Genomic DNA, 27,779 nt, shown 5'->3' on the forward strand with positions numbered 1-27,779 from the left:
AGGTAAAAAACACTCACCTTTCAGTCTTGACTACTGTATGACCACACCTTTTTCCCTTCCTCTCTCTCTCTCTTTCTCTCTCTGACACCACACTCCATCCCTTTTATTTGTTTCATTTAAAAATCAAAACAAAACAAAAAACAACCACTGCTAAGAGATTTGGCCTGAGCAAGAGGCCCTTGTCAGTGACAAACATCGGAGCTTTGCACCTCAGAATCAGTCTCCGCCTGGTCCCTCTCCAAAGCGCAACACTCACCTGCAACTGACAGAGCAGCATTTAACCTCCAGCATAAAAGGGTGCCCTTATATAACTTTCATAAAGTCGCAAAACCTCAAACCCCGCAATGGTCTGGTGCGCTCCATCAGGCCGCAACACAGCAGGGTTTTGGCAACCAGTTCAGGCAAAAGGACAGCTTCACTCAGAAAAAAAAAAAAATGAGTGTTGGGTAAAGGGGAGACAGTGAGGGACGTGAAAGTTCTTGATCATTCAAAAGAGTCCATAAAAATAAAAGTACAGTTTGCAAAGCAAACAGCAAAATACAGTCACATGGACTCGCTACGCTTAAACAATTTGTTCTGTCTTGTCTTTTCTCAGAGGCTCCTCAAACTCTCCTAGGAAGTCAAAAGAAGGGAAATGTCCTATGGCGCGTGTGGGTAATAAGATTGTTACAGTTAAGCGTCGCAAATCGATGCATTTCGCCTGAACAAACATGCACAAAGAAGAAAACAGCAATGGCCTTTAAACACACCACTGTTGCCCACAAAGATCTCCAAACATAAAAAAAACACATCACTTGACCGCTTCACTTGGTCTAACGACAGCCGTTCACACACAAAGGCGGCACTGGTTCAAACCACTGGAACGCGCGCAGAGTTCAGTTTTTCATCTAAATTAAAAGACGTTTGGTTTTTTGGTTTTTTTCTTTCTCGGTAATGGATTTTATTTTAACCACGCTTCGCTATGACAGTCACATGTCCCTTAAGGACGGACTTTCTCCACAGACTGACCTCTAAGAGCAGCCTAACCGTTCAAACAGTCTATCCAGCAACTGTCAGGTGGTTTCGTGTCGAGATGAACTGCACCTTGGGTCAACAATTTAACAGTCCCATAAACTTACAACTGAAGTTGGTATGAGGAGGAGGCCTGGAAAAACATAAATGAATAACAACATTTGCGAAACTGTTAGACAGAGTAAAATTGTCCAGAATCTAAGTCAAGACATTCGGTGACAAATGTTATGATACTCATCCGTGAACATTACAGGGCTTGTCAAGATGTCGAAGCTGCACTGTTATCCAGAGTGAAATGCTCTAAACGCGATGTGTCCCCCACCCCTCCGCTTGCTCGAAACCTGTCAGCAATCGGTCATTTCGTATCCACGTTGTTACTTAATCAGTCATTGCTCACTTACCTTGTGATCTTTTAGAGTGACACACCATTACAAAATAAAAACTCATTTAAACAATTTAACCTCAGCATTACCTGACATGCAACGCTATTTGACAGAACAAGCAAAAACAGTGCAATAAATACACACCCACTTTAGTTGCTCAAGAAAAGGCCTCAATTAGGTAAAATGCAACTTACGTTTCGTGGCGTTGATGAGATTTTTTCCATCTTTGTAGAGTTCTTTAATGAACCTGTTTGTTCTGTCGAGCTCCGCTTCGTGAGCCTTGATCTTTTCTCTGAAGTTAGGACTGTCCAAGTAACACTCGCTGAACTCCAGCGGGAGTAAACCCATTTTTGTGGAGTTCACGGCTGAATAATTCCGAAGTGTGGTAAACTAGCTAACAGACCGACACACAGCGATATTAATAAAACCTTTGCGGATTGCACTTAGCTATTTCTGGATTTAACGTTACCAACTACGACGGCAGCTCTTGTTCAAACTGTTCATAAACTAAAACAAACAACAAAACGTTTTCCGAAAACTCTCTCTTCAATGAAAATTGTAGGCTCACCGCTTGTCACTTCGCTTAAAAAAAGATCATACGTTCATAAAATAGTGAAAAATAAGGCTGGTCAGTTGTAACAAGTCGGCTTGAGGTCCACGTAGTCCAACTACCATACGGCTAGTGAATGACAGAAAACGGAGCGTAAAGTCCTCTCCCTGCACGCCGTAATGACGCCCAGGTTTTCAATGCCAGGACACTCGGGTACTATACTGAAAATATTTCCCCGTGTTCCATAGAAAAGTTAGCTAAATGACTCGATTATTTGCTCGCCTCAGCTTTTCAGTGTCTCAGATAAGGGCAACGCCAATCAGAATAGCTGTTCTGCGGATCTAAAGCGAAGTTTAAGGCGGAACCTTTGTGTGTGACAGCGCTTTTGGTTTCTTTTCGGTCTTATTTACAGCACGCACATGGTCCCTGGATGTGTGCAGAACATCGCGAGGCTGTAGATTAGGAATATTGCCGCCTTTACTTGTAATATGTTTTAGGTCACAGCTTTGACAACGTAAATTTAAGACGGTTTTATAAATTCATGCATACGTGTTGGAAGAACACCGCTCCGTTCAAAGTAAGTAACTTTAACGCGCGGTCAATACGCGTTAAACAGTATTTAAAACATCGCCAGACAAACCACATTATATAGGCCCATTGATCTCCTTTAAAATGACCGCTGTAATTACATTTAACCAATGCTGATTAAGTCTGTTTTTACAATTAATATCTCAGTTGATTCTGTCGGATCACGTCCGCATCACTGGGTTATCGGATTTGACTGTATTACCTAGTGCCCGTGTCTGGCCACATTTACTACTTGTCTGTAATTTCGTAATTTTTCATCTTTTACAATCTTGGCAGGAATGCCCAACGCGACCACCCGGTCCAAACGGTCCAGACGCTCGCGGCGTGGCCAGAGGGAAGACCCCGCGAGGAACGAGCTCGTGTCCCGGTCCTTAGAGAGCGCCCAGCAATGCCTCTTAAATCAGGACTACGGCACCGCTTACGTCCACTACCTTCTGGTCTTAAACCTGGCCCCCTTGCTTAAGGAGGTCGCAAGAGTAAGCAACTGTCGCGTGTTTGTACTTCTCTGTACGATGTCACCATGGTCCGAATTAGACCATTGAGTTTGCGTATTGTGACATGTATTGCTAAGCCAAAGACGCAAAGACTTGGTTTGAATGGTGTTTATTTGTGTTCACACGTGTAGGAGTCTTTTCGGTTCACGCTATTTAAGTGGGCGAATGAGTTGGACTCGCTGGGTCGCGTTCAGGACCTGTTTGACTGTTATGAGCAGGCCCTGGAGCTGTTCCCTGACGACGCAGTGATCGTGAACAGCATGGGCGAGCACCTCTTCAGGTCAGACGCTCTCTGTCACTGATGAACACATTTGCCTCGACTTTGGTCTGGAGATGGTTCCCATCTCCTCACAGCACATATTCTATTTAAGACAGGTTTTCCCCTCTAGCCCAGCCTCTCAGGACTCTGCAGGTTTTAAGATTTCAGTACAAGTACTAGATTCAGATTTTAGGTCTCTGACGGCTCTCGCTCAGCTGAGTCAGCCAATCAGGGGCTTGGTAACTGGGTGAGAGGGATCTGAAATGCGCAGTGCTGTGGGTCTCCAGGAACAGGACTGGGAAACACAGTTCTAAGAAGAAGGTGGTTAAAACTGGTTCGTAACTAGACAGAACATCACCCTTAGTCTTTCTCTGTCTCCTGTGGTTTTTACAGTGAAAGTTGCAAAGCACTTTAACCTAGTATAGTGATAAAGCGAGGCCTAAATTGTTGGGTGAATGTGCAAATTGTTCCCCGTTGACTAAGATTCTGTGTGATTCACTGGGACCCTGTGTATTAATGTGTCGTTGACTTTTTGTTGTTTTAGTATATTTTATAGTTAATTGTTTGTTTGTTTGTTTGTTTGTTTGTTTACAGGATGGGCTTCAGGGATGAGGCCGCGGGACATTTCCTAAAGGCACTGAAACTGCGGCCGGACTTTCCCGAGGCGAAGGAGAATTTTTACCGCGTGGCCAACTGGCTCGTCGAACGCTGGCACTTCCTCATGCTCAACGATCACGGGCGGAACCACCGGTACCAACTGGCCATTGAGAAAGCGGTGAGGGCGGGCTGCAACACTGTCCTCGACATCGGCACCGGCACCGGCATCCTTGGGTGAGTCTCAGCCCTGCGGTCAGTGGGTTTAATTAAGTCATCAAGTGTGTTTTAAGCATTTAATTAAAGAACGCAAACTGATGTCAAACGAAACTAGGCCCAGGACTTCAACACTGATCTCAAAACTTAGAGCTGGGTTACGGTACTGAGCGAAATGTAACAGCTTATAGCTTATCGGCGTGTGTAGTTTTATGTCTAATTGACACTATTGATACTGTGGATTCATTCAGATCCCAACGATATTGATTGGTTTCAAACTGATCCAGTCTGAATTTCTACCCTTACTGGTTACTGAGCTGTTTTTGAACACTTTTCCTGTTGAACTGGTTTTCTTATCTTTGGTTAAAAGTTTGTAAACGTGTGGGAATAAACCAGTAGAGTGCAGTAAACTGGAGTGAATTGTGTTGTGTGGATGAGGTGTGTGTCTGTTGCCTCTGTCACACTGCTCTGTGGTCATGCTTTCAGAATGTGCGCGCGGAAGGCGGGCGCGGCTGAGGTGTACGCCTGTGACCTGTCTAAGACCATGTACGAGCTGGCGGGCGAAGTGCTCTCGGCCAACGGCATGTCGGACAGCATCAAGATCCTTCACATGAAATCTCTAGACATGGAGATACCCAAAGACATACCTCAAAGGTAGCCCTCTTCCCACTGTCATTTTACAAACAGAAAAACGCACATGCAGCCAACACAGAATCTGTTCTGTGAGTTGTGAGTAGTTGTGGCTGTACTCACTGAAACATCCGAAGCGTGAGCGAGTAGTGTTTTTTCACAGGTTCATAACCATTTTTTGGGGGGGGTGGTTTTGTTTGTCTTCTCCGCAGGGTGTCGCTGGTCGTCACGGAGACGGTGGATGCTGGGTTGTTTGGTGAGGGCATCCTCGAGAGTTTGATTCATGCCTGGAATCATCTGCTTTTGCCTCCGCCGGTAAGCCAACCAGCTCCTCTCGCCGACACTCGGTCTTACCGAACTTTTATCAGTCCAGACGAATTTGAAGACGTCACTGGTGGTACTGGAAAAACAGACAAACTGAACTGAATCTGGATTTAGACACTGAGAAGAAACCAATTCTTTAATGATATCAGAGCCCCCAGTACTCAAAGAGTCATTTATACGGTCAACCCTTTTCTGTAACCTGGATTCTGTTCCATATTTAAGTGACATGACTTGACATGCCGTGATTATACAGAGAAATCCTTTTACATAAAGCCTTTCATCTTGTCTAATCCTGAGTATTTACTCTGAACTCATTGTCGGATGGATTATTCTCCCCTAAATTTTAACAGTTGCTTAGCCTGCACCTCTATGACTGCACCAGTTTGCAAATTAAACCAACAGTGACACCCAGTGGTCATTTAAGTACTGCATGTGCGGACCCGCTTTGGGCTTCGAAGACAGCAACTTTTTTATACAAATCGGATTTCAGATTGGTCTTCTTTCTAAGCCTAAGAAAACTTGAATGTGCTGTAACCTGATCAGATCCCTAAAACTGATCAATTGCCCCTTCCAAACTGGAAAAAAAGTAAAAAAAAATAAATAAATAAACTGTTAGAATTTCAGGTGCCAACTACATCTGTTTTTTTTTTTTTTAAACAGAACACCCAGGAGCTGTCATTGAAGAGTTCCTCCCAAACGGGTCGGGTCATACCAGCTGGTGCCACGGTGTTTGGAATGGCCGTCCAGTGCCAGGAGATCCGAAGGCACCACAGGTGAGAGGTCAAAAGTTCAAACGGCGTCCCTTAGAACACTCCTCCGCCTGGTGGACTCTCTGACGGATTCTGTTGACAGACGCTCGGTAAACTCTGATGTTAATCCTGTATTCTGTTAGCACAGGGGCGGGGTAAAGCAGAGCAGAGCCGTGTGATTCCCACGGTCGGTCACTGGATGTGAAGCAGGAGGGCTCTCTATAAAGAGCCATTAAGACAGCGTTTACTCCCCGCTCTCATCCCACCCGTCCGTGTGGCCCGCTTTAAAACAGAGCACCAGCCTCTGCTCCGCCACCCCACTCTTAACAGTCAGACAGACAGACAGGCCTTGACCAGGCAGTCTCCATATTATCATAATTATGGCCTGATTTAAATGAACACAATCTCTAATACCGCACTTAAAATCCACACTTTTTCCCTCAACAAAGCTTATACGTAACATTTGCAATTTGTCTAAAGACAACAAAACTTGTCCCCATAACGCTTACCTGTTACTAACCTGTCTCCATAACACTTACCTGTTACTGACCTGTATCCATAACGCTTACCTGTTACTAACCTGTCTCCATAACACTTACCTGTTACTAACCTGTCTCCATAACACTTACCTGTCACTAACTTGTCTCCGTAACGCTTACCTGTTACTAACCTGTCTCCTTAACGCTTACCTGTTACTAGCCTGTCTCCATAACACTTACCTGTTACTAACCTGCCTCCGTAATGCTTACATGTTACTTACCTGTCTCCATAACGCTTACCTGTTGCTAACCTGTCTCCGTAACACTTACCTGTTACTGACCTGTCTCCATAACACTTACCTGTTACTGACCTGTATCCATAACGCTTACCTGTTACTAACCTGTCTCCATAACACTTACCTGTTACTAACCTGTCTCCATAACGCTTACCTGTCACTAACCTGTCTCCGTAACGCTTACCTGTTACTAACCTGCCTCCGTAACGCTTACCTGTCACTAACCTGTCTCCGTAACGCTTACCTGTCACTAACCTGTCTCCTTAACGCTTACCTGTTACTAACCTGTCTCCTTAACGCTTACCTGTTACTGACCTGCCTCCATAATGCTTACCTGTTACTGACCTGTCTCCATAACGCTTACCTGTTACTAACCAGATCTTCAGTGTAACATCCTATGTTTTTAACATTCTGGCTCTTTTCCTTTTCCATCCTGGATATCGTTCATCCTTAAGACGGTTTTCTCTCTCTCTCTCTCTCACCCCGTGTGTGTGTGTGTGTGTGTGTGTGTGCGCGCGCGTGCGTATGCGTGCAGGCTGTGTGTGCGTGAGGTTGGGGGGCTGGACCTGTCAGCTGTGGGGGAGATCCGCAGTCCGGTCAGCAGCTTGGCCAATCCGGATGACTCCTCGGAGCCGTACACCACAGAGCGACTGAGCAGGCTGCCGGGGGGATACACCCCCCTCACACAACCCTTCAAAGCGCTGGACGTCAACTTCAACGATGTTCAGGTATGCATGGAATTCAGCCAATCACAATTCAGCTCTCTGGAATATGCAAATGAAGGAGTTGTTCTGTTTCAGCTTTTGCACAGGTTCTCCTGATTGAGCTGTTTCCCTTATTATCACACAGTTAAGAGTCTGATTCAGTTGTGTTAGCACAGGACATTTAAATAAATAAATAAACAAGGGTTTGCGCGCGGAACACGCGGAAACTCTTAGTTTAATCGATATGGTAAATGGAAGATCATTTTTCTACCATGTTAAATGATTGGTCAGTTTCCAGATCTTGGGCGTGGCTTTGTGTTGCAGGAGCTGGAGGGGCTGTGTTTCAGAGAGTCCAGTCAGCTCCGGATCAGGGTGACCCAGGGCGGGGTTCTGGACGCTCTGGCTGTGTGGTTCCAGCTCCATTTGGACCAGGAGCTCAGTCTGTCCACGGGCCCGCAAGAGGACACCTGCTGGGAACAGGCCATTTACCCAGTCCAGAGTCCTATCAGTAAGACACACACACACACACACACACATATATAGTTTGCACAGAGGAGCTGCAATACTACACTGTTCATTTTCATTCTGTCAGAAAAGTGTTTTGAGTCACTGGCCATACACAGACAGCTCTGTTTCACTGAGGCTGTTTGACACAGACTCTGAGTTTATTTAACGTAAAGCAGTTATGAAAGAAATACTTACCACAAAGGCACACTGCTGTACAAACCAAATGTACTCTGTGTTCTGGTCGTACTGTACAGAATGTTTCTGCTCTGGGCTCTCTGTTTACACCCAGGACTATCTCATGTTTTCCCCCCATATATACAACCCTGAGACTGAACCACTCCATTAGTGGAATCCAAAAGTGTTTCTGGTCTCTGTTCTGGTCCCCATCCTGAATCCAGCACCTAAATCCACATCTAGGGCATAGAGCTTCTGTTGTAGCCTGAGCGAAACACAGTATTGTCACTCAACCATCTCTCCACAAAACACATACACACACCTGAAGACTTTTCTTTTCTCTGGGAAAGCATTTCTCTGACAAACTGACGTACATATGATATCAGCACTGTTTCCAGACTGACTCACTGTTCCTGATAAGTGTGTCACATTGTGAGTGTGTGTGCGCGTGTGTGTGTATGTACGTGTGTGCGTGTGTGTGTGTGTGTGTGTGCGCGTGTGTGAGTGCGTGTGTGTGTGCGCTTGTGTGAGTGCGTGCGTGTGTGTGTGTGCGCGCGCGTGTGTGTGTGTGTGTGTGTGGTGGGTGGAGGGAGGTGTAATTGGCTGGGACAGTGTCTGGGGAGAACCCCCCCTTTTCCCAGACCCCCTCCCCCTGATTACCGCCTACATCCGCTTTTCACCGCCGTCGATATGACGTGAAGAAATCATCTCCGACGCTCCTCTTTAGTGCTCATGAAAAATTCCGAACGTGTCATGAATATGCATTCAGCCCCAACTCCCATACGACATTTCCGATAGTTATGCCGACAGATGCTATTCCGGCAGGAATTATGGTCTTTGAACGCACGTGATTTCAGTGTTTCTCTCCTTCGACAAAGCAAATATCTCCCTCCTTTTTCTGTCTGGTGTCTTATTTTCTGCAAGAAAATCGGTAAAAAGTTCACAGGCACAAGGCTTTATCTAATCTGCATATTTAATGTTTAGATCAGGTCTTTATCTCTCCTTAGACTTTGATCTGATACACACTCAGTACTGAATTGCTGTCAGCACTAAGGTAATCCTCTGATATCTTGGTGTAATTTTGACACCCTAATAGTCAAGCATGGGGTAAAAATGATTCAGTGAATTTAAATATTCTCATATCAACGTGTATTTTAAAATGCCAGGAGAGATCTTTATTAGATCCAACAGTAAATGCAGGCCATGGCACTCTATTTGTAACAATTTCTTACAATCTGTCAGAGCCTCGCGATAAATATTCTTCCCTGCAGGGTCTTAGAAACATTTTTAGATTTTTTTATAAATGCACTGTTCCAGGAAACACACACACACACACACACACACGCTTATCCTAGAGTGAGTATTTTTAGTGTGTTGACAGCAAACGTCTCAAACTGCATCACACTACAGAATTGTTTTATATTCTTGCCTTTCCAGGCTACGCTCTGAAAAGTGGAGATGAGCTCGTTGTGGATGTGTCCTGCAAGGACGCCTACCTGAGACTGCGCTGTGTTGCCGTGGTGACAGACGGACGCGTGTTCCGTCTGGACGGCCCGAACGGAGACGTCTCCTCTTCGAATCCGGAGGTGGAGCTTTGTAGCGCCTTGGCCAGTCTCAAAACGAACCAGGAGAGACCGCCTCACACGTTTATGCTGGAATGTTCCGAGGTGGCTCTCCTGAACAACGCCAGCTACCACCACGTCTTCCAGAAGGCCATGGGCAAACTGTTGAACTCCCTCCAAGTAACGCGGAGGTCAGAGGTCAAAGGTCAAACCACACACGAGCCGTTTTATGTGCTGGACGTGTCGGAAGGGTTCTCCGCGCTGTCCCTGATAGCGGCCTGGTTGGGTCGCGGTTCCGGTTCCGGTTCTGGTTCTGGGTCCGTTCGGGCCTACAGCTCGGTGGAGAAGGAGCATCACCGGACCATGCTGCGTTTGCTGGCCTGCGGGAACGCCGTTCCAGAGAGCGCTCTGGAATTCTGGCTCCAGCACGTGGAAGACGACTCCGCCGTGCTCCAGAGGCCGGCCACGGAGAAGCTGTGGAGCGCCATCATACTGGATTGTATCGAGACCTGTGGACTGGTCCGCCAGAAACTCATGGAGAAAGCCTCCTTAGCCAGGTATCGCTGTGTTAGCACACGCGCACACACACACACACACACACACACACACACACACACACACACACACTTTGTCTCAGGTGGTAGGGGTTGCGGAGTAATTTTGACCCAAGTGATCCAAGTCTGTTCTGGCTGTCCTAGGTGCCTGTTGGAGGACGGTGGACGGATTTTTCCGGAACGCGTGGTCATTCACGGGATGCTGGTGGAATCGGACACCCTGCTCCAGGAGAGCGCTGTTCAGGGCACGGAGCCGACGCTTGGCTTCAACATCGCCCCATTCATCAACCAGTTCACTGTACGTCAGCTCTCAGCCTCTCCTCTCCTGACTGCTCTCTCTACATCTGACTTAAAAAAACACTGTCACTCTGTCTCTGAGACCACGCCAAGATCCTATTACACTTAGTCAAGATCGAGCAGTTGTGTAGTTTTCTTTTTACCTCAGACGACAGAGACAAAGCCCTGCGGTCCTCTGAGAAAAACTCATGTTTTCCACCACTAAAGTTAATATGAGATGGAACAGATTCCAACTGTAGTGGAAACAATGGGAACAATGTAAACCTAAAGTAACAATGGGTCAGCAGGGCATTGTCCTTTTTCTCACGGTTAGTTATAATTTATGTCATTTCATTATTAGATAATAGTTATTTCAGTGAAGTTATTTTTACTTTTCAGCATTTTTCACTGGAGTCCAGTTGGAGATTGGAATGAGGGCGGGTTCGGGGGGGGGCCCAGTTCTCATTTTACTGTGAATTTCCATCTGTGCAATAGGAGGAGCCAGGGAGACGACTTTTCTTCACGTCCTTTTTTTCCCCGTTTCCTTTTTCGCGTGTCACTCTTCGCCCGTGTTTGTGCTCTAATTCCAGCGCCAGGCACTCCGGGGACGTCGGTTTGTTGTAACAGATGTCGTCTTTGAAGTGTTCAGTGGAGGGAACTTTCTAGAACGACTGTCAGTGTGGCAGATCGCTGCTTAGCGTGGGACATTTCTACCTGAATCCATCAGTACCGATTACATCAGTCACATCAAACGCAAAAAAAAAACCCAAAAACAAAACCCCCAACCAAACAAACAAACAAACAAAAAAAACACAGTGGTATGGCAGCTGCTTTGTTCTCAGAGAGAAAAAGAGAGAGAGAGAGAGAGAGGGAAAGAGAGAATAGGAAAACTGTTATCTGATTATACTCCTGACATTCCTAGACATTCTTCCACTTTCCTGCCACTCACAGACTCCCCTCTACCTACAAAACCAGCAGACGCTGATAATCTCAGATGCCCAGACCGCGCTTATGGAAAACACATTAACTACTGATATTACCGTTTTAACGCGACGTTAGCTGGCATATCCGTTTTAAACGTCGATCCAATCAGGTGGGACACGACTGCACTTTTTTATTTATTTATTTTTTTTTTTTTAAGGATGATCTGCATACACGCTGCTGTTTAAGTGGAATTTGGATCGCTGAACACAAAGAGTATTTGGAGAACTCAGGGTTTGCTTAACAAAAAAAAAACAAACAAAAAAAAGTCACCCTCACAGTATGTCTTTCTTTAGAGTTCGAATCCATTCTTGATTATTGTTGCAGTAATGTGACCAGATAAATGACTTATCGTTTAGACTTTTACGCTCCAGACTGTATGAGTATGACTCCTCTCTGTGTGTCCAGGTGCCTGTTCACGTGTTCCTGGACCTGTCCACTCTTCAGTGCACACACCTCAGTCAGACTGTGGAGCTGTTCACACTGGACCTCATGAATCCAAACTCCAACTACATCACCAGAGACGTCAGAGTAAGACACGCACACACACACACACACAAACACACACTCTAACAACATCCTGCTCGTGTGTGTGTATGTATAAGAATATCTCAGGTCCATGTCTTTATATAATGCAGTAGTCAGACATGGCTTGGTTTCATATAATGACACTCTTAGCATGCTTTATTTTAACAGTGCTTTGTGACCGTGTGTATTTGGGAATATTTGGGAAAAGTGCTACAATGGTAAAATCAAACTGACCAGCCTTAGTTTAATGAATCTCTCTCAGTGAATGTACCTGAGGAGATGCAGCTGAAGGGACCCGTTTCTCAGCTCCTTACCTCTCTGTCGTTTTCCAGGTTCGGGCCAGCGCCTCGGGGAAGCTAACAGCCATACCGTTCTGGTACCAGATCCATTTGGACCAGGACCTGAGCGTCAGTACCTTCAGTCAGGACTCTCACTGGAAGCAGGCAGCAGTGGTACTGCAACAGCCCGTCATAGTGCAGTCTGGGGACTGGGTTAGGTTAAAGGTCAAGCTTCATGAAAGCAGCTTCTCCGTAGCAGCCACTGTAGAGGAGAAGGCCGCTACTAGCCAACATCAAAGGACTGCTGCTAAGGAGGAGGGGCCTGTTGTCATGGACACTAACAGGGAGGATGGGCTTGTTGTCATGGACCCTAACAAGGAAGAGGGGGCTGCTGTTAGATATGACACCAGAAAGGAGGGGCTTGTTATTATGGACACTGACAAGGAGGAGGGGCCTGTTGTTGTGGACCACAAAGCAGAGGAGGAGCCTGTTGCTATGGACGCCAGTGGTTCTCTTTAGTAACTCTCCATTACGATGCAGGCATTCCAAGACATTGGATTGGTCGCTCATGAGCCGACTGACACTGCTACCATGATTGTGGTCTGTGGTCCATGATTGGAGTAGAACTCTCAAACTTGCATGAACAGTTAGACGGTCCATTCACGAAGCAGCCTCAAACAGAGGTGATTGCTGAATGTCTAAGCAAAATAATGAATTAATAACCGTGAAAACAAACACGCTGGTGATTTCATTGTCTCTCTCCCCTCTGAGGTTTAATGATTTATAACAACCACTGACAGATAAGGCATTGAAAAAAAGCTGCTTTGACAGTGACACAGGAAATGTCCTCCCCGATCAGATTACTGCTCACAGATATGACACTTAAAGAAAAATATTAAGAGGAAGAGAAAAATCATTTTCCATTATTCAAGATCAGTCATTACACGAATATGCCTGTGTGTGACCCAACTATATGACATATTAAAAAGAACGAAAGAAAAAACAAACAAACAAACAAAAAAAAGCGTATTACAGCAGGAATTCAAGTGTTTGAGTTGTGGAAGATATTGGTTATTTCATCAGGCTTCTGAATGACGCATGAGTTAAAGAGAAACCTTATAAACAGATTCAGAAAAAAGAAACAAACGAAAAATGATAATAGACAGCTTTGGCTAATATTTGTACGTCGGCTTGGCAGAACATTTTCCTTTCAAAGAACAGATAAATGAAAATCCGTCCTTTTTCTACAGAGTCAAGTTAGCACAACTGTGACAATCTCTCATCAACTGGTACCCAAGACTAACCAAATGTTACTGAATCGTTTCCAAAAAACAAACAAACCAAAAAGTAACAAACAACCAGTCGAAACAGAAAGTGCTGTTGATGCAGAGATGTGTAAGTGTTTCAGAAGTGAATTGAGGCTTCGGCTGTGAGACCCACATGCATCGCAGACATGCCGTCTGCTTCAGTTTAATCTCCACGAGCTTGTCTTTGCTACAGGCACACTGTGGCTGCCTGGCTTATGCAAAGCCACTGACACCCAGTGCAGTAAGCTTATATTTTGAGTTTTTTCGAGTTTCAGTTTTATGTGAGGCGCAAGTCAGTAACTCCAGTCAGTTTCTGATGGTCGAACCCTAAAAATACTAACGCTTTGAAGTTTTTCCTCAAAGAAAGAAAAGAGACTGATTTCTGCTCTCCCTCTTAAAATGGTTTAAAACAATCAGATAAACTTTGACATTAATACTAATTTAATCAGAGAAATCATCACATGATTTGATCACTCCCAATGCGGCTTTTAAAAGCAAATTAGAGTTTAAAGCAATCGTCCGTCACGTACCATGATGTAATTCACGACTAATTAACATTCATGAAGCTGTCTTGAGGAAAGGTCTTTTGAAGGTCATGGCCCTGACTCAGAACAAACTCCCATATTGCTAGACTACAATGTGCTTTGTTTGTGTACTGTGGTTTATTTTTTGGTCAAGTCTTTCAGCAGTGTAATGCCGGACTAAAAGTCAAGAGCGGGCCTTTACTGGTTGTAAACCCAACTCCATTTCTGACTTGAGTGTTAGCTACTGAAGCTTTAGCGCGTTAGCCGAACCGCTAAAGGTTTGACACGCGTTAGCTGCAGTAGCTAAAACCGCTAACGTTCAGGGGCGGGCTATGTGATGGTCGCGTAGTCTGAACTGGGGTGGTCTTTGGGGTCTCCAGACAGGACGGTGGGCGGGATGTCGTCTACGTCTCCCTCCCAAGGGGTGGAGCTGAGTCCAGCGGGGGCAGAGAGTGAGTGGGGGGTTGGGGTGCGGCCTAGGCCCTGGTACCGCCCCTTTGGGGAGGGGGGCGTAGAAGAGGCTTCTGTGATTGGGCCCTGGGCCCCAGACGACAGCAGGCCCGTGTGCTCGTCATGTTCGGCCTCCTCACCGAAATACGTTTTCCTGGGGCGGCCCATAACCGTCCTCCCTGCACACAGACACAGACAGTCAGACAGACGGATGGACAGACAGACAGACAGACAGACAGACAGACAGTCGGACAGTCAGACAGACAGACAGACAGACAGATAGTCAGACAGACAGACGGATGGACAGACAGACAGACAGGTTCTGGGGCGCTTTTGATGACATTTTCACAGTGTCTTCCATTTTAACTGTGTCTAAATTCAGGCTGATTAGTATGATGTTCAGATGACTTCCAAACTGATCTATTTCTTTACCAATTTAATATTCTAAAACAATTATGGACTAGCCAAAATTATTATAACATATTAAAATAAATCATTTGCCTTACTAAGCCTTTAAGTTAAAAATCTGACATGGTCACTGGTTTGGAGTATTTTTAACGGCAAAATCACTTAATCAACCCTTTCGATCGAGACGAAGGTGGCCTGATGGCGGATGTGTAAAAGTGCACCAAAAGCAATTCACATTCTTAATAACCTGCTCAAATTAAATCTTAATCTGAGTGTGCAGCCAATCTGAACACATCAAAACCTGGACATGGTTCACTGAGCCATCACCATGGTGATTTGTCCTGCCTATTGACCCAAATATAAAATGAATCCATCAACATTTACCCCTGTGAGCCGACAAGAGCTGACCAGGCCCAAAAACAAACGAAAAAGTGACGTGAAGAACACGGGAGAGAAACGAGACGAGAGACAGAGACGGAGAGAGAGAGAGAGACAGAGAGAGAGAGAGACGGAGAGACGGAGAGAGAGAGACAGAGAGAGAGAGAGAGAGACGGAGAGAGAGAGAGACAGAGAGAGAGAGAGAGAGAGAGAGACGGAGAGAGAGACACAGAGAGAGAGAGAGAGAGAGACGGAGAGAGAGAGACAGAGACAGAGAGAGAGAGAGAGAGACGGAGAGAGAGAGACGGAGAGAGAGAGACAGAGAGAGAGAGAGACAGAGACAGAAAGAGAGAGACGGAGAGAGAGAGAGAGAGAGAGAGAGAGAGACGGAGAGAGAGAGAGAGAGAGAGAGAGAGACGGAGAGAGACTGACCGACGTTGCGGACTTGCTCGGATATGTCGGCACGGATGTCCGAGATGTCCCACATGGCGAGGAAGGAGTCGAAACAGGAGCCTTCCTCGGCCTCCTGGATGTAAGGCTTATAGGTGAAACTGAAGTGATGAGCGATGGCCGCCAGGAACATCTCCACACAGATGATAAAGTCCTACAGCAAAACACAGCCAACTCACTAAACAGCCTCTCACGCATTTTATTCACACTGCTTCCTCCTCTTCATGGCAGCAGCAGTGGTAATGTAAGTATTTATACTAGTAGTGTCATGGATACAAGTCATATATACATATACACATAGATTAATACATTTTATTATCTTTGTAAAGTGCTTTTTTTAGCACCAAATGTTTACTTTCCATGAATGTGATTTAAAAGTAATCTTGTCGGAACAACATATATGGTAATGGTGCAGTGGTAATAAGCGGAGGGTTTTGGGCTGAACATAACAGGTCACTGCTGTGTGTTGCTAAGGCAGGCACTTAAACCCAGGTCTGCTCCAGAGCACTGTCGCCCTCTAGCACAGACAGTCAGAACTACAAGACGCTTTAGATGAGAGCCAAATGAAGGGTAAGCTGGATCACTGCAGCTGTGGACCAGTATAAGACCCATTCAGTTTAGTTGTCTTATCCAGAGTGAGACCAAAGCCTAATACAGGCAAAGGACATGTCAGAGAAGGCGGTCAGGCCCACAGCTCACAGATACACATATATAAAACCATGTATCCACACAGACCAACTACACAACAGTCCCCCTGCCAGAAGTCTCAAAACCCCACAGCCCTGACACAAGGCCTCATCTCCACGCTTCTGATTGGCTGAATGCACTGTGACAGCGCTGGATTAAACTGAGATGTTTGCTCTGATTGGCTGAATGCACTGTGACAGCGCTGGGTTAAACTGAGATGTTTGCTCTGATTGGCTGAATGCACTGCGACAGCACCGGGTTGAACTGAGATGTTTGCTCTGATTGGCTGAATGCACTGTGACAGCACTGGGTTAGACTGAGATGTTTGCTCTGATTGGCTGAATGCACTTTGACAGCGCTGGATTAAACTGAGATGTTTGGTGGCTGGTCAGTCAGGACTGGAGGTCAGACACAGGGTCTCTCGGGACAGGGACAGAAAAATTACCTGTAGTCCTGTGGCCACAGCCTCCACACTATCCCAGTCCCATGTGTGAGAATCCGAGATTATGCCCACCTTCACCAGGAGAGCGATGAACACAGCTTGCCTGAGAGAGAGAGAGAGAGAGAGAGAGAGAGAGAGAGAGAGAGAGAGAAACAGTCAACCAGGAAACCTCTGCCAAAACGGGCAATGAATCAGCTAAACAATTAGCGTCTGTCTTTGCCCTGTGCCAACAAATCCAACTAATGGCCCCTACACATGCAACCTAACAGTCCTAAACCGAAACTAAACAGCTTCGAAACTACGTTTACACTCATTCTTCACCAAGAAACAAACAATATTTTTTTTATGACGTTTCCATGTCGTAGATTTCCCGTGTGTGCGTGAAGGGGAGCCAAGTCTAAACAGTTACCAGAAAGACACAAACACCACCAGTTTGACGCAGAGGAATTTGCCCACTGGTTTAATGGGACTGAGCTCTTCTCTCAGGGCCTTGTAGAACAGCACCAGGCAGTACATGGCAAACTGGAGCAGAGAGAGAGAGAGAGAGAGAGAGAGGGAAAGAGAAAGAGAAATAAACCAAAGTCAGTCGGGATAGCTGGGAGAGCTACAGGACAGTAAAAGTCCAGCCTGTGGGATGGGAAAGGAGCAGATGGCTTGAAAAGAAACGGGGGCTCCTGCAGTGGTCAGTGAGACATTAATCACGAGGGTTTAGGGGTCTGACTCTGCGCTGTTTCAGCATGAAGCCCATTCTCATTTCACAGGTTATACTGTACCGTGGAGACACTGCAATGAACTAGGATCTGATTGGGTAAACCATACTGATGTCATATATGCAGAATGCATGACACACGGTTTCAATCAACATGCTCTAAGTTGGACTTATTCAGTCACTGAGCTGGAATATAAACCATATTACATCTCGTGCATTATTAACATAACTGCACTGACATGTCAAACTCTACTTCATGACCACTGCCCTGTTTACACTGATTGAAGGAAAACAGAGTGATGCCGGTTTAGCTTCAAATCGGCCCTAAATGTGGCCACATGCTCTTTCTGGAGTGACATTTTCACGAAATGTTTCACAAAGTGTTTGTTAGGCAGACCCTTACAGACAAACGTAAGAGAACGACACTTACGAGTTGGGACAGGTTGTTGACAATAACCAAATAGGTCCAAGCATTTTTCGAGCTGAAGTTTCCTTCGTCGTAGACCCCACAAAGCTGACAAATTCTGTTTGGACACAGAAACATAGACTCTAACAGTCATCCCATTAATCTACAACAACAATAATTACAGTGGAACCACTCAAAATATACAGTTTAATTAGATACGTATACGCATGTAAAAACACAGCTGAGATTCCAAACCACTCATGCAGATCCCAGTCAAAACAGAAAGACAAATGGGAGAACCCTCTGGGAGTGGGGGGTGTAATAAAACAGGGCGGTGTTGTGGGTCAGAGACGGACACTCACAGGGCGATGACGGTGGTGACAGGTCTGACTACAGTATACTGTAAAACTCCCAGTTTACACCGCAGCAGTAGCACCCTGAAAAACACAAGCAACCAGTCAGAGAGACAAAAACACTCACTGTGCTCCATTACACATAGAATACAATCACAGCTCAGTGGATCAACGCTAAAACATATGCAACAAACAACCAGTCAGAGAGACAAAAACACTCACTGTGCTCCATTACACATAGAATACAATCACAGCTCAGTGGATCAACGCTAAAACATATGGGGAAACAACGTTTAAATCCTCTTCCACTCGTACATAAATGAACTTTAATGGCGTCTTATGTACCCGGGCAGAGACAACCTGCACCTCTGTCCCCTACACAGGCCCAAACCAGCGTCCTCCACTCAAGTCAAACCTCAGCTTTACTGTCCAACATTAAGGCCTCTGTCTCTCTCTCCCTATCAACACAAACCAGCCTCCTCCACTAAAGTCAAACCTCAGCTTTACTGTCCAACATTAAGGCCTCTGTCTCTCTCTCCCTATCAACACAAACCAGCCTCCTCCACTAAAGTCAAACCTCAGCTTTACTGTCCAACATTAAGGCCTCTGTCTCTCTCTCCCTATCAACACAAACCAGCCTCCTCCACTAAAGTCAAACCTCAGCTTTACTGTCCAACATTAAGGCCTCTGTCTCTCTCTCCCTATCAACACAAACCAGCCTCCTCCACTAAAGTCAAACCTCAGCTTTACTGTCCAACATTAAGGCCTCTGTCTCTCTCTCCCTATCAACACAAACCAGCCTCCTCCACTAAAGTCAAACCTCAGCTTTACTGTCCAACATTAAGGCCTCTGTCTCTCTCTCCCTATCAACACAAACCAGCCTCCTCCACTCAAGTCAAACCTCAGCTTTACTGTCCAACATTAAGGCCTCTGTCTCTCTCTCCCTATCAACACAAACCAGCCTCCTCCACTAAAGTCAAACCTCAGCTTTACTGTCCAACATTAAGGCCTCTGTCTCTCTCTCCCTATCAACACAAACCAGCCTCCTCCACTAAAGTCAAACCTCAGCTTTACTGTCCAACATTAAGGCCTCTGTCTCTCTCTCCCTATCAACACAAACCAGTGTCCTCCACTAAAGTCAAACCTCAGCTTTACTGTCCAACATTAAGGCCTCTGTCTCTCTCTCCCTATCAACACAAACCAGCGTCCTCCACTCAAGTCAAACCTCAGCTTTACTGTCCAACATTAAGGCCTCTGTCTCTCTCTCCCTATCAACACAAACCAGCGTCCTCCACTAAAGTCAAACCTCAGCTTTACTGTCCAACATTAAGGCCTCTGTCTCTCTCTCCCTATCAACACAAACCAGCGTCCTCCACTCAAGTCAAACCTCAGCTTTACTGTCCAACATTAAGGCCTCTGTCTCTCTCTCCCTATCAACACAAACCAGCGTCCTCCACTAAAGTCAAACCTCAGCTTTACTGTCCAACATTAAGGCCTCTGTCTCTCTCTCCCTATCAACACAAACCAGCGTCCTCCACTCAAGTCAAACCTCAGCTTTACTGTCCAACATTAAGGCCTCTGTCTCTCTCTCCCTATCAACACAAACCAGCCTCCTCCACTAAAGTCAAAGCTCAGCTTTACTGTCCAACATTAAGGCCTCTGTCTCTCTCTCCCTATCAACACAAACCAGCCTCCTCCACTAAAGTCAAACCTCAGCTTTACTGTCCAACATTAAGGCCTCTGTCTCTCTCTCCCTATCAACACAAACCAGCGTCCTCCACTCAAGTCAAACCTCAGCTTTACTGTCCAACATTAAGGCCTCTGTCTCTCTCTCCCTATCAACACAAACCAGCCTCCTCCACTAAAGTCAAACCTCAGCTTTACTGTCCAACATTAAGGCCTCTGTCTCTCTCTCCCTATCAACACAAACCAGCCTCCTCCACTAAAGTCAAACCTCAGCTTTACTGTCAAACATTAAGGCCTCTGTCTCTCTCTCCCTATCAACACAAACCAGTGTCCTCCACTAAAGTCAAACCTCAGCTTTACTGTCCAACATTAAGGCCTCTGTCTCTCTCTCCCTATCAACACAAACCAGCCTCCTCCACTCAAGTCAAACCTCAGCTTTACTGTCCAACATTAAGGCCTCTGTCTCTCTCTCCCTATCAACACAAACCAGCGTCCTCCACTAAAGTCAAACCTCAGCTTTACTGTCCAACATTAAGGCCTCTGTCTCTCTCTCCCTATCAACACAAACCAGCCTCCTCCACTAAAGTCAAACCTCAGCTTTACTGTCCAACATTAAGGCCTCTGTCTCTCTCTCCCTATCAACACAAACCAGCCTCCTCCACTAAAGTCAAACCTCAGCTTCACTGTCCAACATTAAGGCCTCTGTCTCTCTCTCCCTATCAACACAAACCAGCGTCCTCCACTAAAGTCAAACCTCAGCTTTACCGTCCAACATTAAGGCCTCTGTCTCTCTCTCCCTATCAACACAAACCAGCCTCCTCCACTCAAGTCAAAGCTCAGCTTTACTGTCCAACATTAAAGCCTCTGTCTCTCTCTCCCTATCAACGCAAACCAGCCTCCTCCACTAAAGTCAAACCTCAGCTTCACTGTCCAACATTAAGGCCTCTGTCTCTCTCTCCCTATCAACACAAACCAGCCTCCTCCACTAAAGTCAAACCTCAGCTTTACCGTCCAACATTAAGGCCTCTGTCTCTCTCTCCCTATCAACACAAACCAGCCTCCTCCACTCAAGTCAAAGCTCAGCTTTACTGTCCAACATTAAAGCCTCTGTCTCTCTCTCCCTATCAACACAAACCAGCCTCCTCCACTAAAGTCAAACCTCAGCTTTACTGTCCAACATTAAGGCCTCTGTCTCTCTCTCCCTATCAACACAAACCAGCGTCCTCCACTCAAGTCAAACCTCAGCTTTACTGTCCAACATTAAGGCCTCTGTCTCTCTCTCCCTATCAACACAAACCAGCGTCCTCCACTCAAGTCAAACCTCAGCTTTACTGTCCAACATTAAGGCCTCTGTCTCTCTCTCCCTATCAACACAAACCAGCGTCCTCCACTCAAGTCAAACCTCAGCTTCACTGTCCAACATTAAGGCCTCTGTCTCTCTCTCCCTATCAACACAAACCAGCCTCCTCCACTAAAGTCAAAGCTCAGCTTTACTGTCCAACATTAAGAACTCTGTCTCTCTCTCTCCCTATCAACACAAACCAGCCTCCTCCACTCAAGTCAAACCTCAGCTTTACTGTCCAACATTAAGGCCTCTGTCTCTCTCTCTCCCTATCAACACAAACCAGCCTCCTCCACTCAAGTCAAAGCTCAGCTTTACTGTCCAACATTAAGGCCTCTGTCTCTCTCTCCCTATCAACACAAACCAACCCCCTCCACTAAAGTCAAACCTCAGCTTTACTGTCCAACATTAAGGCCTCTGTCTCTCTCTCCCTATCAACACAAACCAGCGTCCTCCACTCAAGTCAAACCTCAGCTTTACTGTCCAACATTAAGGCCTCTGTCTCTCTCTCCCTATCAACACAAACCAGCCTCCTCCACTAAAGTCAAACCTCAGCTTTACTGTCCAACATTAAAGCCTCTGTCTCTCTCTCCCTATCAACACAAACCAGCCTCCTCCACTAAAGTCAAACCTCAGCTTCACTGTCCAACATTAAAGCCTCTGTCTCTCTCTCCCTATCAACACAAACCAGCCTCCTCCACTAAAGTCAAACCTCAGCTTTACTGTCCAACATTAAGGCCTCTGTCTCTCTCTCCCTATCAACACAAACCAGCGTCCTCCACTAAAGTCAAACCTCAGCTTTACTGTCCAACATTAAGGCCTCTGTCTCTCTCTCCCTATCAACACAAACCAGCCTCCTCCACTAAAGTCAAACCTCAGCTTTACTGTCCAACATTAAGGCCTCTGTCTCTCTCTCCCTATCAACACAAACCAGCCTCCTCCACTAAAGTCAAACCTCAGCTTTACTGTCCAACATTAAAGCCTCTTTCTCTCTCTCCCTATCAACACAAACCAGTGTCCTCCACTAAAGTCAAACCTCAGCTTTACCGTCCAACATTAAGGCCAAACAGACAGAACACAACACTGCTGCTTTTTGAGAACAAACTTGGTTTACTCTTTTTTTTTCCCCCTCGGATACTAAAAACAAAGCGTTCCATTTTTAAAATGCCTCTGGACTCAACTCAACCGCTGACGGACGTAAGATACACATTTTACCGTCCATCGCCTGACCAGCACTCGTTTGGGATTGGCCTCTCTCCACAGCTCGGCCTATTAAAGACGGTTTGGTATGTAGGCTGAGAGTATTCAAAGAATGATCAAATTTTACCACCTCCACACCTCATTAGTAACTGACTCTCTCTCTGTCTGTGTGTGTGTGTGCGTGTGTGTATGCACTGTGGACTGAATCAAACCAGCAGGTTAGAGGCAGCACTCACACAGTGTCTCAGTTATTAAGTTTTATACTTTAATCGCTGACATTTCTCCTCAACTAAGAATAACATTCAGAGCCAACCAGAAACCACGACCAGTTAAGTCTTTACCATATATGGAAGTTCACAAAAGCGAATGGGTAATGAAGATCTACTGCAGTGGCCTTAAGCCTTAACTAATGCATTTGCCCTGAGCCGCAGTCACAAATGGTGACTGGTGAGTGACCTTACAGATGCATCAAACTCATCTCAGTCGTAATAAGCATTTCACTGCATGTTGTATTGATTATGGTTGTGTGTGTGACAAGTAAAATTTGAATTTGAACTTGAACATGATCATTGGCTAAAGTCCCAAAAGCTCCTGGTTGACCCTGCCAGTCAGTCTGCTGGTGATCCTACCTGCCCGCTAGTTGTCAGGCATGCTTGACACTCACGCTCATTCCTGGCTTAACTCCAGCTGAAATGCACCTAATACACCTCATTTTCACTCACTCCAAAATTGTGTATGTATCAAATTTCTCACATACCTCTGCATTTCTCCTGTGTCCTAACTGCTTTAAACAGATTGACTACTAGTCTACAGTACAGTCTAACAGCTTAATGCCAGGCAGAGGAGGATGCCCCCCCGCCCACCCGAGTCTTCACCAGTCTCAGGGTTTCACTCTGTTTTGATCAAAGGCAGTTCTTTTCCCCTTGCCTCGATTACCTTTTTGGCCTGTTCACCTCTGGTCTCATGCCAAGCACCTTGGGAAAGCTGCTTTGTGACAACGTCTACTGTAAAACATGTATCATTGAAATGAACTGGATTCCAATTAAAGTGAACTGAAACTCACTCTCCCATTGGCCAGGGCGGGCAGCAGCAGAGAGGGGGGAGGTGCTTCTGTTGCTGTTGTACCTCCAGCATTAACACCAGGCTGGGATACTGGTTACCAAGGTAATTGAGCAGGAAGATCATGAAATTGTAGATGACGTAAGCCTCATAGCACTCTCTGCAGGTGTCCACATAGATGGCAATGTTAGGGTACTTCAGAGCTATCCACTACGTCAGAGAGAGAGAGAGAGAGAGAGAGATTTGCTCGTTTAATTTGTCTGTAGCAGTGAAAAAAAAGTGTTGTGTGTTGGGAAAGTGACATGAATGGGCTGCGGTGACTACACCACGTCTCCTGGTTGTTGTTACGTAAAAGCGCAGGCACTGCCCAAGGCTGGGAAGGCAGTATTCAAAGTAAGACAAGAGTGAATATAAACACGTGATTGTGCTGAAGGGGTCTTTTGCAGAAGGTCAGCTAATCAAAATCTCGTGCCTTGACCACGTTACGTCTTCAATTTACAGACAGAGTCACAGGGACGTTCTGCTCCCCCAAGCCGGACGGAAAATGTCTTCAGTTACTTACGCTGTCTAAACTGTATATAGGAACCATCCAAAGGATCCTGAACAAAAAAGGGAAAGGGAGAGAGAGAGAGAGAGAGAGAATGACATTTGAACTCATTCAGCCTGTATTTTCACTGTAATGTCAGGATATTTACATTTGTCAAAAGACCAGAATCATGTTAAACATCACAGTAATATGTGGTGCACTGTGAAAGGTGTTTCATGTCTCACCGAATGATTGGTTTCTGTAGCTCGGGTTGTGTGTAGTGCACGAGGTGCTGAAGGATTCCCCACAGAGATATAGGTATAGTCATAAACACAAATATACCCGCAATGAACCATGCTTTGTTGTGGGTTCCGACCTGACAGAGAGAAAGAGTCCCACGTTCACAATACGTGACAGTCAGTGACTGCTGAGGAATTGCGAAACATTAATCGAACGCGCGATTCTTAAAATCAATCGACAGCTCGAAAGGACACGAACGTAGTTAGTTACTGACCTCTGATTTCTGCAGTTCCCAAATACACAGGGGAAGGACCACAAGAAGCAGCAAAATATACAGAAGGACCACCAGAGGCCGGATCCACCTCCTCCAGTTCCCGCACGTGCACGGCATCTTTCCTTCAGCCTAAAACAGCTCTTTCACTAACGAACTGTATTCACCATGGGCACAAGTGTAGGCTGAGAAGCGAGCTAGCTAGCTGGCTGGCTAACAGGTGATGCCAAAGCGAGCCACAGTTTGTTAACGTGTCAACGCTACGTCATACGAGCCTAAATGTTGGTTGAAGGTGCATATACACTCCACAAACACAAACACTGTCGAGTAGAGTCATGAGGCAAGTCTGACTGCGGTCATAGCTCGCCAGCTAACTGGCTAATTAGCTTTAAATAATCACCGACCTTACGGGCTGTTGCCTTTGGATACCATTCTGTTAGCCAACTTGCTAGCATGAACACAGCAGGCCTCCCCAAACTATCAAACATAAACGTTAAGACAGTAGAACAAACTGCATATGTATCTGCTTTGCGTGTAAGTAATAATATCATGCGTGTACAGGAATAATTACAACTTTAACAAAGGTTATACGACTACGACTCGACCCAAGCATGAAATTATAAGTTCCAAAACAAAAGAGTGGTACAACTTCCTGTTTTCACAGGTTAGAGAGCCCGCCCATGCCTTTATTTGATTGGATATTTCAATCTAGTTATGCCCTGATATTCTACGTTCTCTGTCAATCAAAGTGCCATGCGTACTATTGACCCCAATCGCTTTAGTCGAGCCACAGAATGTGTTGCCGTGAACTGTACACATAAACAGTATTTCATAAAAAAGTATTTCATGAGAAACTAAAAAAAGAGAACTTAGAGAACACTTAGAGAACTCTAATTCCGACGATATAAGTAACTCTTAATCTTGAGGATAATACAGAATGTACCTAGCTGGTACGTGTGACATAAGATGTCCCAGATGTCATGTGATACCGATAAGTAACACCTGACAGGTGGGAAGAAACGTTATAGACGGACACTACAATTTATCACCACAAGATGGCAGTCTGAATCAATAATTTGTATGTGGTAATGCAATTCTAAATCAGTTTGACCCACGTTCCTGTATTTTAAACGTGTTTCATGTAATGTCAGGCGTGTACTTATAAACTCAATGCTGAATGTAAAGGAAGCAATTTTATTTGATCCCAAAATTTGAAAGAGGTCAGAGCAATTGAGATAACAGTAAAAGTTTCGTCCGGTTCTCTACGGCTTGGGAAATGAACATTGTAGAATGAACTCGCGAAGGGAGTGAAATAATTCGGCGGCTCTCAAATGAATGGTTTTCATTAAGATTCCTGAGACGTGAGAAGGAGAGAAAGCGGTTTTAAAAAGATGCTCTTTCAGCACTAAACCACACTTTGCGCGCAAACCTGGGCAGAGAGCCACGGTCGATGTTACAGATCGGTATCAAACTCAAATCAACTTCAGATTTAACAGATTACGGGGACGTGTTACTCTTAACAATCCGGGTTCGGTTGTGCCGCTCTTCTTAACGATCTACAATACACGGCAAACACGATGGTTTGTCATAAAAAAAATATAATAAACAAAAGAAAAAGTCAGATCTTGAATAACACATGCACTGTTTCAAAGGAATCCTTCAAAAGCTGTGTTACTGAAATGCATGTTTAGACAGAGAATGAGAGAGTTTATGGGAGTTGTTTAGGGTGCTGAGACATCACTCGTTTATTGGAAGAATTTACTGGAAGTACTCCCAGTGATGAGAATAAGCACATTAGAGTCAACATACTTCACAAACCACCCTGTGTTTTTCCCCCCCGTTTTACCCCGGTGATTACACAAGTCGTCAGTCCAGACTCGGCTCCTCACTGTGTTCCTAATTTAGGTCAAATACAGATTTTCATTTATGGGTAAGGACAAGAGATGAATGAACGCTGGTCCAGCGTGTGCCACAATGTTTTATTTGATCGGTGTTGTGGTCTGTAAGGAGGGCTGTTCTAATTTGTTGGCACATTGGTGTGTCTGTTGATTCTGCCTCTCTCTTAATCAGCATCTCATACATTCGAACCCCAGTAATACCAGTAAATGCAGATCAGGCTGGTTTTACTGGCCAGTTGAGATCTGTAACAATTACCCTCCAGAATGGGTATGAGGGCCTTAGCAGTTGTTTGCCTGGAAAAAGAACTCAGTCTAGACTTTTCCATGATGAAATCAGAAACAGTACTCAGCTCTTGTAAAACCAAATATTCATCATTTCTCATTCCTTTCTCTCTCTCTCTCTCTCTCTCTCTTTCTTTTGTTATTTTTCTGGGAATGAATCAACTGCAGCTCAGAGCCCTGCCAGTAATCTCTTCCGTCATTTTTATCCCCTCTGTACTGCTCAGAGAATTTATATCCAAACAAAAAAAAAAAAGTTTCACGTCAAAGTGATGTTCCGAGATCTGGTCGGATTGCGGGATAGGGGAGTTGCAGTACGGGTAAGGCGCTCAGTTGAGATGGAGGGTCTCAGTGTTAAAATGGAGGGAGGCAGAACTTTTCCTTTCGTGTTTCTGAGCTGTCGTCAGTCTTGCCCTGCAGAAACACAAAAGGCTGATGGTGGTGGGGACAGCTTGTTCATCAATATTAAATTGATCCTTTTGGCTTTTATAAATTAGAGATGCTCTTGCCACCTGATTGTTGTGAGAGAAAAAAAAAAACCCCTCATCGAATGGCTTCGAGGGATCGCTCTGCAAAATGACAGGAGGAACGTTGGCGTGTTGGGGCAGGGAAGACAAACAGGCTCTCTGTCTAAGAGAAGTGGAAACACAGTCGAGCATTAGGCGCCGCAGACGTCCGCTGCTCGGGTCTCCGCGGATACGCTGCTCAGGAACGACACGCACACTGCACGGGCCCAACCTCGGCCCCAGACGAGCCCATGTAAGGGTGGTTTGGAGTCTCCTGTACGGAGAGTTGCTAATTCTCAGAGACAACAAACTCCAGACGTGATGAATCATTTCTTCTTTATTTTATGTGCATGGGAGAGTCACACCTCAGAGATGAGGCACAGTTCTCACCGGGGTTAAGGAGCGTAGAGCTTTTCATACAGTAAGACAAACTTCCAAGGACACGTGTGGAAGATAACTTTTCTCACGGAGCACAGGATACTTGGTGTTCGCTCCCAGGTGTTACAGATGCACACGAGGCC

At 45.5% G+C, this 27,779-nt stretch overlaps 3 protein-coding genes across 3 annotated transcripts in view; 1 reads left to right on the top strand and 2 right to left on the bottom strand.

Annotated features, from left to right (window-relative positions):
* arhgap10 (Rho GTPase activating protein 10) overlaps positions 1–1,767 on the bottom strand; it is a 64,535-nt gene extending 62,768 nt beyond the window's left edge. The window contains exon 1 of the mRNA XM_030788039.1: positions 1,589–1,767. Coding sequence (XP_030643899.1) covers positions 1,589–1,742 — 154 coding nt within the window. The 5' untranslated portion in view covers positions 1,743–1,767. The remainder of the gene's footprint in view (positions 1–1,588) is intronic.
* Positions 1,768–3,879: 2,112 nt separating this feature from the next.
* prmt9 (protein arginine methyltransferase 9) lies at positions 3,880–12,656 on the top strand. The gene is made up of 10 exons (XM_030788254.1): positions 3,880–4,116; positions 4,582–4,749; positions 4,938–5,040; positions 5,710–5,822; positions 7,109–7,301; positions 7,602–7,785; positions 9,396–10,077; positions 10,219–10,372; positions 11,740–11,862; positions 12,192–12,656. Exons 1-10 carry the CDS (start codon positions 3,881–3,883, stop codon positions 12,654–12,656), a joined length of 2,421 nt encoding a protein of 806 aa, XP_030644114.1. The 5' UTR covers position 3,880.
* A 235-nt stretch (positions 12,657–12,891) lies between these two features.
* tmem184c (transmembrane protein 184C) lies at positions 12,892–25,228 on the bottom strand. The gene is made up of 10 exons (XM_030788216.1): positions 24,579–25,228; positions 24,310–24,440; positions 24,101–24,137; positions 23,543–23,748; positions 18,261–18,335; positions 17,923–18,016; positions 17,193–17,305; positions 16,787–16,886; positions 15,637–15,808; positions 12,892–14,597 (listed from the first exon to the last, which is right to left on the bottom strand). Exons 1-10 carry the CDS (start codon positions 24,693–24,695, stop codon positions 14,299–14,301), a joined length of 1,344 nt encoding a protein of 447 aa, XP_030644076.1. The 5' UTR covers positions 24,696–25,228; the 3' UTR covers positions 12,892–14,298.
* Between the last annotated feature and the right edge of the window lie 2,551 nt (positions 25,229–27,779).

This window comes from Chanos chanos, chromosome 11 (assembly GCF_902362185.1).
Source record: "Chanos chanos chromosome 11, fChaCha1.1, whole genome shotgun sequence".
Taxonomy (NCBI): domain Eukaryota; kingdom Metazoa; phylum Chordata; class Actinopteri; order Gonorynchiformes; family Chanidae; genus Chanos; species Chanos chanos.

What these genes read in the sequence shown, in the direction of transcription:
- prmt9 (XM_030788254.1), top strand. Translation starts at nt 3,881, where the DNA reads ATGGGCTTCAGGGATGAGGCCGCGGGACATTTCCTAAAGGCACTGAAA. An exon ending in GAGATCCGAAGGCACCACAG is followed by an intron (nt 5,823 to 7,108) that starts GTGAGAGGTCAA and finishes GTATGCGTGCAG; the next exon opens with GCTGTGTGTGCGTGAGGTTG. An exon ending in ACATCACCAGAGACGTCAGA is followed by an intron (nt 11,863 to 12,191) that starts GTAAGACACGCA and finishes GTCGTTTTCCAG; the next exon opens with GTTCGGGCCAGCGCCTCGGG.
- tmem184c (XM_030788216.1), bottom strand. Translation starts at nt 24,695, where the DNA reads ATGCCGTGCACGTGCGGGAACTGGAGGAGGTGGATCCGGCCTCTGGTG. An exon ending in TCAACAACCTGTCCCAACTC is followed by an intron (nt 17,306 to 17,922) that starts GTAAGTGTCGTT and finishes TCTCTGCTCCAG; the next exon opens with TTTGCCATGTACTGCCTGGT. An exon ending in GTGGTGTTTGTGTCTTTCTG is followed by an intron (nt 16,887 to 17,192) that starts GTAACTGTTTAG and finishes TCTCTCTCTCAG; the next exon opens with GCAAGCTGTGTTCATCGCTC.